Below are 12,812 nucleotides of genomic sequence, written 5' to 3' on the forward strand. Positions count from 1 at the left end.
TGTCTCCAGGCGGTGGCCGAACTTTTGATCGAACCTCAAAGTGCCGGGTTCATCCACACCTCACTTCTCCGACGTCAGCTTCACATCTTTCAACCGCAATCATGGCCCGGAATCCTAAGGAACAGTGGGAGCGGCTTCAGGTAATTCTGCAGAACCGTGCAGGTAAAGGAGGGTTTGGTTTTGGAGGCGGATTTCCTGGAGGTGGTCGCGGCGGCTTCGGAGTATCTGGAGCTCTCATCGTGCTCGGTCTCGGTGGATGGGCTTTGTCCAACTCGCTCTTCAACGGTGAGGATGCATATTCTTATCATGGATAACGTGAAGTATAGAAGTGCTGACTTGTCATTCGGTGAACAGTTGATGGTGGTCACCGTGCCATCAAGTACTCGAGAATAGGCGGAGTCAAGAAAGAAATCTACAACGAAGGTACCGATGCCATTATCTGAGGCCATTCATACGGCAACATCATCTCACAAACACCTTTACCTATCTTAGGAACACATTTCCGAATCCCATGGGTTGAAACACCGGTCATCTACGACGTGCGCGCGAAGCCACGGAACATCGCTTCCCTTACGGGTACCAAGGACTTGCAGATGGTGAACATCACCTGCCGTGTTCTATCAAGGCCTCGAGTAGATGCCCTTCCTCAGATCTACCGTACCCTCGGCACAGACTTTGATGAACGTGTCCTTCCGTCCATCGTTAATGAGGTTCTCAAGAGTGTGGTTGCGCAATTCAACGCGAGCCAGCTGATTACACAGCGTGAGAATGTTGCGAGACTCGTTCGGGACAACCTTGCTCGCCGTGCGGCCCGCTTTAACATTGCTCTAGACGATGTGTCTCTTACTGTACGAACCCTTTGACTTGGACAGCCCCCAATCAATGTTTATATAACTAATCTGGCTCATTTCGGCTCTCTAGCATCTGACCTTCTCCCCCGAATTCACCGCCGCCGTCGAAGCCAAGCAAGTCGCTCAGCAGGAGGCCCAGCGCGCTGCCTTCCTCGTCGACAAGGCCCGCCAGGAGAAGCAGGCCTTCATTGTCCGTGCCCAGGGTGAGGCCCGCTCTGCGGAGCTTATCGGTGACGCAATCAAGAAGAGCAAGAGCTACATCGAGCTCCGTAAGATCGAAAACGCGAGACAGATCGCCCAGATCCTGCACGAGAGCGGCGGAAAGAACAAGTTGTACCTTGACACCCAGGGTCTGGGTCTCAATGTCAACGCACCACGCGGAGACGAATCGAAGTAAATGCAAATGCTTAGGGACTCTCGGATCAGAATTACTGGCGCTATTGCAATCGCTCGGGTCGCGATCTAGGATGCGGAACATGTTATCTGTATAAATAGTTGATCTTCAGGATTTCAGTGCAACCTGGCGAATTGTTTCTCTTCTCTACTGTTGCATCTTCTACGACAATTGCCGTGGAACCCTTCTCAGAATCCTCGTAGGACCTATCCGCTGTCGACAGTAACCAATAGTCCACTAATCTTAGCAACAAGCGCTGTTACCCTTAACTTTAAATCGCGATCTTCACGTTAAACATCTCTTCGTCGTCGATGACGCCTGTCCGCTCTTCTGTCAAAGAGTGGATGGATAAGCAGTGCGGGGATGCGATAAAAGCGGTGGGCGGGACTCATTTTTTTTTTCAATATCGGAGGCCTGCACATATCTCTTTCTCCAACAAGAAGCGGAAATTAGCACTTATTCAGGGATCAGCGTGCTGTATCCCCAGAAAACATACAGGTACGTATTCTGATCCAGAATTCTCCAGAGTTCAGACAAATTCATTATCAGCCTCATCGATTTCCATACCAGCACATCTACAATCACAGCGAGGAAGCTACTGACTTCCAGATACAGAATGGCCGACCCCCTCGCAGACCTCGATTCCAATGTCGATCTCACAGTCCAAGAAATCCTCCTCGCCGCCTCACAACACGACATACCCAAACTCCGCCGCCTCATCCGCTCCAACGATAAAGACGGCAACCCTGCCAACGTGAAAGACCCCGAGACAGGTTTCTCGCCTCTCCACGCAGCGATCGCAGCTTGCGAGCCCGACGAGCCACAACCAGAGACCAATGGCGCCAATGGCCAGACGAGCAGCGCCAGCACGGAGCAGAAGAGTCTCGTGCAGTCCGCCGCGGAGACGGTCAAGTTCCTGCTGCATGAGGGCGCGATCTGGAATGACCTGGACCTGAACGATGAGACGCCGGGGTGTATCGCGCGGCGGCTGGGGTTGACCGAGCTGTATGAGATGATTGTGGATGCGGGTGTGCGGGCGGAGTTGCTTCTCAACCGGTTGGATGGGTACGAGCCGCTCTCTGATGACGAGGACGAGGAAGAAACGGGACAAGGCGAGGACGCCGCCAACGAACCGGCTGCGGAAGAGGAGCAGGATGAGGCTCCGGAGTTAGTCGAGACAACCACTGCCAGCGCCACCGAGGCAAGCACAGCAGGACCAGGGCCAGAACCGGACGTCACGAGCTCGCGCTACCTCGATTCGAACCTGACCTTCACAAACGACCGACTGCTCGACCAGGACCAGAACGGCGTGATGATGGCCTGGGAGACGGAGATCATGTCCCGATCCGCCAAGAAGCTGCTCCCGACTACAGGGCTGCGTGTCATGAACATCGGCCACGGCATGGGCATCGTTGACGGCTTCATCCAGGAACAGTCGCCCGCGGCGCACCATATCGTCGAAGCGCACCCGGACGTCGTGGCGGAAATGAAGCGGAAGGGCTGGCACGAGAAGCCCGGCGTTGTGATCCACGAGGGGCGCTGGCAGGATATCCTGCCTGCGCTGGTGGCGCAGGGCGAGACATTTGATGCGATCTACTATGACACATTTGCTGAGTCGTATGCTGATTTCCGGGAGTTCTTCAGCGAGCAGGTTATCGGGTTGCTGGAGCAGGAGGGCAAATGGGGCTTCTTCAATGGCATGGGGGCTGATCGGCAAATTAGCTACGATGTCTATCAGAAAGTGGTAGAGATGGACCTGTTTGAAGCCGGGTTTGATGTAGAGTGGGAAGAGCTCAAGGTGCCCAAGCTCGAGGGAGAGTGGACTGGTGTCCGCAGGCCATACTGGGTGGTTGACAATTATCGCCTGCCCTTGTGTAAGTTTATGGATTAAGTGATATACCCTGGGATAATCGATAGATGGATATGATATACTACTTGGATATTTCAATGTCTCCTACTGCACTGGCTTTCTTCCTCAGTAACAAGTGTCTATGCTTTCATATGCCAACCTCTGGTGGGGATTGTATATATTGCAAGCTAGGTATCGGAGCCAAACTGGTCGCCAGCTTATATATTACACAAAAGTAAACTATAATCAAGCGAATGGTCTGGCAAGAAGGAATGATCTTGAAGTGATTATGTACACTCTAACATCGTCTAGTTACATGTGATTGATCAAGTCTGGTCATGTCACCTTAGCATACAAGCAAAACTCCGTGGTGATCGATGCGCATCGCTAATTCAAATGGGAAGAGGACATTCATAAAAGCAAAGAAAGGGATGGGTTGAAGGAGAATGATCGCCAAAGAAGACTCCGATGTCAGCTTGCTTGCTGACAGGAAATAACAGCAGGAAGAGGTATCTATAACTGAATGAGATCGACTTCTGAGAAATCCGGCGGACTGCGGCTGAAGATGGTGCGGCACTTGCCGTCGAGTGCCTGATACTCGTTACTGATCCAGATGTGCTTGCTGAACCGTTGAGTTCGGTAAATCTCGTCATCACTCACTCCAAGATCATCTCGCGGAATCCATATTACGGGACGTTTTGCCCGTAGAGCGTCATGTTGAAACGCTCGCTGAGTCAGTTGATCACGCTCATCTGGTGTGAGATCCTCCAACTCGTCATGAATACCGGCAAACAATGCGTGCCCTAGGTTACCCGTAGGAGGGCCCTGGGCTTCGGCGTCATGCGCGATCTTCTCACGGACTCTCTGCAAGGTAGGCATTGAACCGCTCGAATGAGTTCCAAAATATTTAGATCGTGTTTTTGAGGACCGATCTGCCCATGAATGATGGCGGCTGTTGTGGAGAGTGCCCGTCTGAGTTGATGCTCGCCGCCCAGAACCCGCTTCGATGTTCTTCAGTTCGATCTCGTGGGCCCTCCTATCTGCTTCGTGCTCTTGATGTTCCCGCTCTGCCAGCTGGTGCTCGATCGTGTCTGTCTGATCTTCCTCAGGGAAGCCAAGGCGGGCACGCTGAGCGCGACTGAACTCCTCATCACGACGAACAGCATCATCCTCCAAGGTGATCGGTAAGTAACGGATCAGCGGGCTGAAGGCTTCGTTCAGAAGGATTTGGTACCCGATTGTGAGAATCAAAACCACAATCATGCATATTGCTTGCCCTTCGCAGGCAACGTTGCCGTCCACATCACGGACCAAAAAGAACAGGCCGATCAAGCTGAGTTCCATAACATATAGCCCCGTGAAGAGCTGGTTGATAGCGCGAGGGAATAGTAGCCCGCCAGTGTCAAAGCGGAATTTGGTGACGTACAGAGTGTTATATCTGTACACGAACCAGAACAGGCCAAAGGTGATGATGTTGAAGACCAAGATCAAGGGGGAAATCACACAATAGATCAAACCTGTACTTCGTTAGTTGCATCAGAAGTAGTCCCTGTGGGACTAAACATACCGATCGAGGCGAGAGTAGTATAGACCGGAAAGAATGTTCCCCATTGCATCTGATTCAAGTTCGTCGTGCGTCCCCATTTCTTTCTTGCTGTGTTATCCAGTAAGGGTGCTAGAATAAACCAGCTGAACAAGCCAACGATCTGCACTAAAGCGCCGGCGCTCACTGACAGCGCCTGTAGAATCATATACGAGAAGAAATAGTTGCTCGAGGAGGGGATGTTTTGCGCCAGTAATTCCGGCCAACTGGTGACGTTTGTGACGTTATCGATGATCGTCGAGAAACTGGACGAGATAGCAACGACCAGGAACAACTGGACGAACAAAAAAGCGAAGAAGTAGTTCTGAACGGTAAGTTCGATGGCCATGCCTGTGTGTAACCCTTGAGCTCGAGAGAGGAACCGGAGAATCAGGGGCAGGAGCGCCATCAAGATGGCTAAGAAAAGGGGGGGCAAGATACCCTGGATGGCAGAGATGAGCCAGTCTGGCAGCTTGGAGATCCACGATAACCATGTGAAGGCATTTTCCAGGTAAGACAATTGAGACAGCAAACCAGTAAACGCGACGGGGAACGCCCAGCCAACCACCATGGCGCAGACGATGGTGAGGATCCCGAATGTCCTCAGATAGCGCTCCCACCATTTGATTGACATGTTGTCCCAGATCACATCGTCCGGCGAGATCTCCACGATGCGAGGGGCCATTTGTTTTGGCAGGTGATGACTGACAGCCTGACAAGCCATATGAGCAGCCACCTGGTGGTTGAACTGTATGAACGCTGAATTCATAAGGGGGAATTTCTCGGGGTGTTGCTGGTCAATTTCAATCTCCAGGTTTAGGCGAGCGACTTCTTTCCGGCAATAGTCTATTGTGTCGACCTTTTTGCCAATGAGCCAGAGGGAAGGCATCCAACTGAGACCAAAAATTGGCAGCCTCATGGTGTCACGATCCTTTTCCCGGATGTACTTTTTCCATAGGGGCTCTCCATAGTCTTCACTGTCAAAATCTTCATTGTACGCCACCGGATATTCCTCACCTTCGACCTCGTCACCTTCTCTTCGGCCTTTGTGCTCCTTGCCTTTTTGCTTTTCACCATTGTGCGATCTCTCCTCGTTTGAAGCTTCTCCTTCGGCCGGATCCTCTGGAGCCGTGAGTGGAAATTCATCCGGTTCTGTCCTGTTGCTCGCTTTCGAATAGTTGCTAGACACTCGACTTTTCCAGAAGGGCCGTCTTGGCTTGGAGCTCGATCTGCTACGAGGAGCATCGGTTGGTGCGCCATTCTCATTCATAGAGGCTGCATTTCCATTCTCAATTGATGGGATGATGCTATCATTGCTTGGTCGCCAAGGATCGGGCAGCTCTGCGCTGTCTGTTTCGGCATTCGAAGCTCTATGTTGGAGAGGCGCGGTAGTCCCAGCGTCTGGTGCATAGCCCCCTGACCTAGTCAGAGTGCCGTCTATGTCGCCCTCCACTCGTTTCAGAGTCCCCAGGACGGATCTGCCCAACTTGCCAAAACCTTGACCAACCATCCCTACCGCTTCTACAGCTGGGTCGAAGGGCTTGCGTTTTTTAGGCTCTCCAGGTTCGGCAGGATGCTTTCCATGAACATCGCGATGCAAAATCTGGTTTAGTGTGTGAGCTTGGTGCGGATCACCCGAGCTGATACCGCCGCCTGTAGCTAGCTGCAGCGCATGCTCGTCGGTGGCCTGCTTCTGCTTCCCCTCTGCCTCCTTAGGTCTCAACCCGGATTTCTTCGCTGCGGCCTTCGCCTGCTTCAATTGAGCTTTCTTGCATTTAATGATCAAGTCCGTCTCTGCAGATTCTAGCTTCAATGCTAGCGCATCACGTTGCTTCACCTTCTCGTTCAGATCGTCAAAATTGCGATTGATCCATATATTTCGGATGCCACCCGGGAAAACATCATACAGTGACTCCAAAGCCTCCACAGACAGCCAGCTGTCTGGGATGGCTGTTACCAGCACTGTTGTTGCAGAGGCTCGAAGTCGATGCTGTGGTGAAGTCAGGTAGGCTTGCCGAAGGCGGATATACCCTTTCAGCTCATCGAAGAATATGGCGCACACATAGGCAATAACGATGACGGCCATAATTAGATGTGCCCAGTAGCGCTGGACGTGTTCTGGGGCCACATTACCCCAGGCCAATTGGTCAAGGCCAGTGACATTCCAGGTGTCACCTGGCCCAGTTGCATTCTTGAAGTTTTGGTCTTTCCCATTCACTTTATTCAGGGGCAATAGGACGGGCAACACAATGCAACCTAGCGGAACGAAGATCTTGAGAAGCATTCGCAAGTATCGCAGAAAGAAGTAGGCATCCAGGCCACATTTCTGGATGAATTCGGAACTAGAGGTGCGAAAAACAGGGCCAACCCAACTAAACAAACCCGGCGGGGACGGTTTTGTGCGCTCTCTGTCCGGGACCAAATACGTTCTAGGTTGACTATGGAGAAGCCCAATGTTAGTGGTAGTACCGATACGGACATTGTCAGGGACACTCACTAGATACGAGTGAGTTTGCCTTTGAGAAGCAAAAACAGCAAGAATTCAACCGCAAAGACTATCACTGCAGTTGCGAGCGAAGCCAAAAAGGTCTGAATGTTGACACCTTCACTCCTTTGACCGTTCCCCCCCGCATGCTCCAGGGCCTGCCCAAAGTCGGTCGCCATCTCTACGAGCAATGGCGTTCATGCACTGTAGTCGATTTTCGGCGACGCTCGAAAAAAAATAATTTGCAGCGTTCAGAATGATATTGTCGAGAAAATATCAATTGAGGTTGAGGGAGCATTCGTTAGAAGAGCGCACGTCGAAGTCATAAGATTAGAGAGAATAATGCACCACTCATGGATGTAAAGAAAAAGAGCCCGTCACTGCAAACTCATTGTCAATGATCATTCAGCAGACGGGACAGATATGAAACATCCCACAATAAAGAGATCGGGTCCTTATATAAAGAATATAGTACATAGAGGGAGGCAACAACGAGTGAACATGCAATAAACAAGGTCTCGACAGGTTGATATGCGCCAAGGGCACAGATAAAATAATGACAACAGTGGCACCAAGAGCTTCCTGATTCGACCGATTTCACCGTCTAAATTAACGCTAGCCCAGGGAGCTGACAATGCGATCATTTGTGGAACTTCGCTGGGGATGGTCGATCACTACTCCCTAGGTAAGTTAGTTCATTGGACTAAAATGACATCAAGCGCCTGCTAAAACCAAAGATGAATGCAACGGCGCTCCCTGAACAATAGGTCCACTAACGAGGGGTACTACTGTTTCGTACTCTACAGACATTTCTGAAGGATTGGTCAGAAAGCGCCCCGATTATTGATCCTGCTTAGATGTTCTTATCTATTTTTGCTAGCGATCTAGGTAGAGATCTCTTAGAGTGTTATGCGTCTTCCCACAGAGTGTAGATACCTGAGGCATTCTTGAAGGTCGATTCATTGTTCCTTCCTTTGTTGCACTTGTTGCACTTCCTAACTTGATCTGGATATGCAGCTTCCAAGCAAGGCAGGGATTCATTGTTCCCCTTTCTTGCGATAATATTTGATTGGCTGCTCTTATTATGTGGAGTGACGTCGTTTCCATGGGTCTGAGTGCCCGATTCACAGCACAGCCACAATGCCCAAGCCGCTCAGGTTCCCTAATCACGTGTTGTGGCTCTGCATTCGCGTTGTCCCAATTAGGAAACCTCTTTACGCGTGGTCGCGTAGCAACGCGTTGGACGGATAATCCGACCATGAAAAGAAATTCCCTCGATAGAGAATCCACAACAGCAACTGACCCTCCCATCAATACAAACCAGCACCTCAACCCGCCAACGCTACTATTCTCCCTATACCGTCGGTCCTTTAAACATTAACTGCTACAGAGGAAATCCGTGATATCGGGACCGACACAACATGTCTTCTCCAGCTTCTTCTCGCCGTAGGGGCCGCCCTGCCAAGGACACGGCAACCTCTTCTCCTGCGCGGTCAACCCGTTCTCGTCAGCTCCAGACCAGCAGTCCGACTCCAAGGGCGGCAGATGAACAGTCACAGGCGACGCCTCGTGCTTCAAGGCGATTGAGAGGTGAAGGGGCAGTTCCCTCGTCATCGCCTATGTTCTTCCAGTCCTCCCCTTCAAAGGCAGACAGCAGTGCGGAAACACCAGATGTTCGAATGGACGAGCCCAGTTCACCAATGAGAGCATCTTCTACTGCGGATGAAGGAGACAGGACACCTAGAGGAAATGCTCCTACCATGAGAGGTATTGTTGACCTTTTTTTTCGGCAACGATCTACACATACTGACTGCTCCGCAGACTCCTCCCCCATCCGATACATGTCAAGTTCCAGTCCAACTCGAGCTCAGAATCGCCAGTCACGGCGTTCCGACATTCCCAGCAGCAGCAGTGGATTATTCGTCTCGTCCAGACCCGGCATAGATAGCAACCGTGCCATGTCCCGCCGCAGTGACCTTCACTCTGGTGGATTTCTTTCTAGCCCGAACCGCCGCCGCCGAGTCTTTGTCGATGCTAATGGTATGCCTGCGGCCGATGGCGATCCACGCTCCGATGCCACCTTCTCGAATATCCACCCAGACACCTCTGAGGCCGAGGCCTTGGGTGGTAACTCAACTCGTGTGATTTGGGGTACCAACATCTCCATCCAGGATTCCATGTCCGCATTCAAGAACTTTCTCTACAACTTCCAAACAAAATACCGTCTGTGGGCAGAGGGCGCAACCGAGGATGAGACTCGTATAATGGGTGATTCCGCGGAGGAACGGGAATACATCAGCATGTTGAGCACCATGCGAGAACTTGGAGTGACAAGCTTGAACTTAGATGCGAAGAACCTGAAGGCGTACCCGTCAACACTCAAGCTATGGCATCAGTTGCATGCTTATCCTCAAGAGATCATTCCATTGATGGATCAGACAGTGAAGGATGTGATGGTGGAGCTTGCGATCAAGGAGATGGAGCGCCTGCGGACCCAGAATCAACGAAACCAGGGTCATAATAGAGGCTTGAGCTCTGGTCCTGCTGTTCCCAGCTCCGACGCGCTGAGTGAGACCGGTAGAATGCCACAGAACGAGATCCCCGACCTTGTTGGTGAAGTGGAAACCAAGGCGTTCAAAGTTCTGCCTTTCGGTCTCGACTCGACTGTGAACATGAGAGACCTCGATCCTGCAGGTATGCATTACGGTCTTTTTTTTTTGTCTTTTGATTTGGCTTTTCTCGTCTAACTTTTCTTCAGACATGGATAAACTAGTAAGCATCAAGGGCTTGGTCATTCGAACGACACCCATCATTCCGGATATGAAAGAAGGTAAGATAGTTTTCCTTGATATCTTTCCAGATCAGATTATCTTAACTGACTCATGTTTCCAGCTTTCTTCCGTTGCCAAGTATGCAACCATGGTGTTCAGGTCGACATTGATCGTGGAAAGATTGCGGAACCCACCGAGTGCCCGCGTCCGGTTTGTAAGGAACGCAACTCGATGCAACTCATCCATAACCGCTGTGTATTTGCGGACAAGCAGGTCATCAAATTGCAGGAAACACCTGACAGCATTCCCGATGGTCAGACTCCTCACTCGGTTTCGCTTTGCGTATATGATGAGCTGGTGGATGTCTGCAAGGCTGGTGATCGGGTCGAAGTGACCGGTATTTTCCGGTGCAACCCTGTGCGCGTCAACCCTCGCCAGCGTACACAAAAGTCTTTGTTTAAGACGTACATAGATGTCCTTCATGTTCAGAAAATCGATCGCAAGAAGTTGGGTATTGACGTCTCGACCATCGAGCAGGAGCTTTCGGAACAGGCTGCTGGGGATGCAGAACAGACACGCAGGCTCACCGCGGAGGAGGAAGAGAAGATTAAGCGAACTGCCACCAGACCTGACCTGTATGAGCTTCTCTCTCGGTCCTTGGCCCCCAGCATCTATGAGATGGACGACGTGAAGAAGGGAATCCTGCTCCAGTTGTTCGGAGGCACCAACAAGACCTTCCAGAAGGGCGGTAACCCACGATACCGCGGTGATATTAATATTCTTCTCTGTGGTGACCCATCCACATCCAAGTCCCAGCTTCTTCGTTATGTCCACAAGATTGCTCCTCGCGGTGTGTACACCAGCGGCAAGGGCTCTTCGGCTGTCGGTCTTACGGCGTACGTCACCCGCGATCCTGAAACCCGCCAGATGGTCCTCGAGTCCGGTGCCTTGGTTCTTTCAGACGGCGGTATCTGTTGCATCGACGAGTTCGACAAGATGAACGAATCCACTCGGTCCGTCCTGCACGAAGTCATGGAACAACAGACAGTGTCGATCGCCAAGGCAGGCATTATCACTACATTGAACGCTAGAACCAGCATCCTGGCCTCCGCCAATCCGATCGGTAGCAGGTACAATCCCAACTTGCCCGTTCCCCAGAATATTGACCTTCCCCCCACTTTGCTGTCCCGATTCGATTTGGTATACCTCGTGCTGGACCGAGTGGATGAGCAGGAAGATCGTCGGCTCGCTAAGCATCTTGTCAATATGTACCTGGAAGACAGACCTGACAATGCTGCCGAGGAAGAGATCTTGGTAAGTACTTTTCCCGGCCGCCTGACGGGCCATCGAGCCATCGCGACTGACTGTTCATATACTGCAGCCCATCGAATTCCTTACTGCCTACATCACCTACGCCAAGACCAAAGTCCATCCAGTGCTCACTCCCGCCGCCGGTAAGGCATTGTCAGATGCCTACGTGAACATGCGTAAGCTTGGAGATGACATCCGGTCTTCTGACCGCCGTATCACCGCCACCACTCGTCAACTGGAGTCCATGATTCGACTGTCGGAAGCGCATGCCCGTATGCGGCTGTCGCCCGAGGTCACGGCAGATGATGTGGAGGAAGCCGTGCGCCTGATCCGCTCCGCCATCAAGCAGGCGGCCACTGACTCTCGGACCGGTCTGATTGACATGAGCTTGTTGACGGAGGGCACTAGTGCCAGCGAGAGACGCAGCCGGGAAGCACTCAAGCGCGCCTTGCTGTCCGTGGTGGACGACCTGTGCAGCAGCGGCGGTGCGGCCCGCTGGGCCGAGGTCTTCAAGGTTTTAAGCGAGAACAGCAGCACTGAGGTCGATGGTGGCCAGTTTGCGGATGCAGTTCGAGCGCTGGAGACTGAGGGAGTTGTGAGCGTTGTCGGCGAGGGTGCGCGGAGAAGTATCCGGCGCATTGGCGGCGCTCTCCTGTAGGCCATCTCTCTAAAAAGGATGGGATGATGAGACATGATGGAATGGTCTTCTACAAATAATTTCTACCGGTATCTACTTGATTTCACTGCATGTTCTCGGGGTTGTCTGGCGATGGATGGTGTTGGGTGTTTGGGCTGTTACTGTGGCATAATATGGTTCACTTTGCACATGAATACTGACTCTCCCACTTTAGGTCTGATCAATGTAATCAGCGCCTTTACAGTCCCAGTGTACATGGATGGTGTAGTGGTTGGTCTGCTGTAGACTGTCTACGTCTCTATCTTATATTTGATGCTGGCGATTGAAGGCCTTGTCTGTCTGTTGGATTAGAAAAGAAGGATTCCGTATTGGGCCATACGCGCCGTAATGACACTAGTCCACATACGGGAATATATCATCCAGGGTGGTGCCGCACTAGCAGCGCACATGTTGCAACCGAAGAAAGTGAGAGGCCAGACTGCAAGAGCGAGACTTCCTCTGACCCATAAATCAAGCTATAATAGCGTGCAATAATTGGTGTCAGTCCACTTACCTGCCCGAGCAGATAAGCGTAATTAATCCCAAGGTTCTTGAAGAAATTCACTAATAGACGCAGTATGCGAGATTCCACTGCAGGCAAAAATCATCACAAGCTGGCAGAGCTGCAGAGCATACATTAGATATTTATCAGGTACATTCACTTCAATAATTTTAATTCCAGAACCTCATGGTTACAATACACCACGATGGAAGTTGGAAAGCAGGCTTGGCATATGAAGCTGGAAGAAGTCTGTGGGTGGGCTGGGACTAGGACCTAGCTTGTGCTGGTTACTGGTTAGGTCTCTCCAAACAAATGAGTCTGGACGTCAAGCTAGATACCACCGCCCCAGTTCTCTCGCAATCTACCCGCTATTCGTTCATCACTTGGGTAT

At 51.5% G+C, this 12,812-nt stretch overlaps 4 protein-coding genes across 4 annotated transcripts; 3 read left to right on the forward strand and 1 right to left on the reverse strand.

Moving 5' to 3' along the window:
• Positions 1 to 101: 101 nt before the first annotated feature.
• On the forward strand, positions 102 to 1,248 carry ALT_4123 (prohibitin subunit PHB2; the record flags this gene model as incomplete). Its single annotated transcript, XM_033558270.2, has 4 exons — positions 102 to 285; positions 355 to 423; positions 493 to 848; positions 922 to 1,248. 4 exons carry the CDS (start codon positions 102 to 104, stop codon positions 1,246 to 1,248), a joined length of 936 nt encoding a protein of 311 aa, XP_033414161.2.
• Positions 1,249 to 1,861: 613 nt separating this feature from the next.
• rmt2 (protein-arginine N5-methyltransferase) lies at positions 1,862 to 3,136 on the forward strand (the record flags this gene model as incomplete). Its single annotated transcript, XM_033558269.1, has 1 exon — positions 1,862 to 3,136. The coding sequence occupies one exon, from the start codon at positions 1,862 to 1,864 to the stop codon at positions 3,134 to 3,136; it is 1,275 nt and encodes a 424-aa protein (XP_033414160.1).
• A 471-nt stretch (positions 3,137 to 3,607) lies between these two features.
• Positions 3,608 to 7,340, reverse strand: ALT_4125 (putative DUF221 domain protein; the record flags this gene model as incomplete). Its single annotated transcript, XM_033558268.2, has 3 exons — positions 3,608 to 4,611; positions 4,662 to 7,114; positions 7,174 to 7,340. 3 exons carry the CDS (start codon positions 7,338 to 7,340, stop codon positions 3,608 to 3,610), a joined length of 3,624 nt encoding a protein of 1,207 aa, XP_033414159.2.
• Positions 7,341 to 8,582: 1,242 nt separating this feature from the next.
• On the forward strand, positions 8,583 to 11,901 carry ALT_4126 (MCM DNA helicase complex subunit MCM4; the record flags this gene model as incomplete). Its single annotated transcript, XM_033558267.2, has 5 exons — positions 8,583 to 8,928; positions 8,983 to 9,855; positions 9,920 to 9,991; positions 10,054 to 11,246; positions 11,314 to 11,901. The coding sequence occupies 5 exons, from the start codon at positions 8,583 to 8,585 to the stop codon at positions 11,899 to 11,901; spliced, it is 3,072 nt and encodes a 1,023-aa protein (XP_033414158.2).
• Positions 11,902 to 12,812: the final 911 nt, after the last annotated feature.

The sequence above is a fragment of the Aspergillus lentulus genome, assembly GCF_001445615.1.
Source record: "Aspergillus lentulus DNA, contig: Alt08, strain: IFM 54703, whole genome shotgun sequence".
Classification (NCBI taxonomy): Eukaryota; Fungi; Ascomycota; class Eurotiomycetes; order Eurotiales; family Aspergillaceae; genus Aspergillus; species Aspergillus lentulus.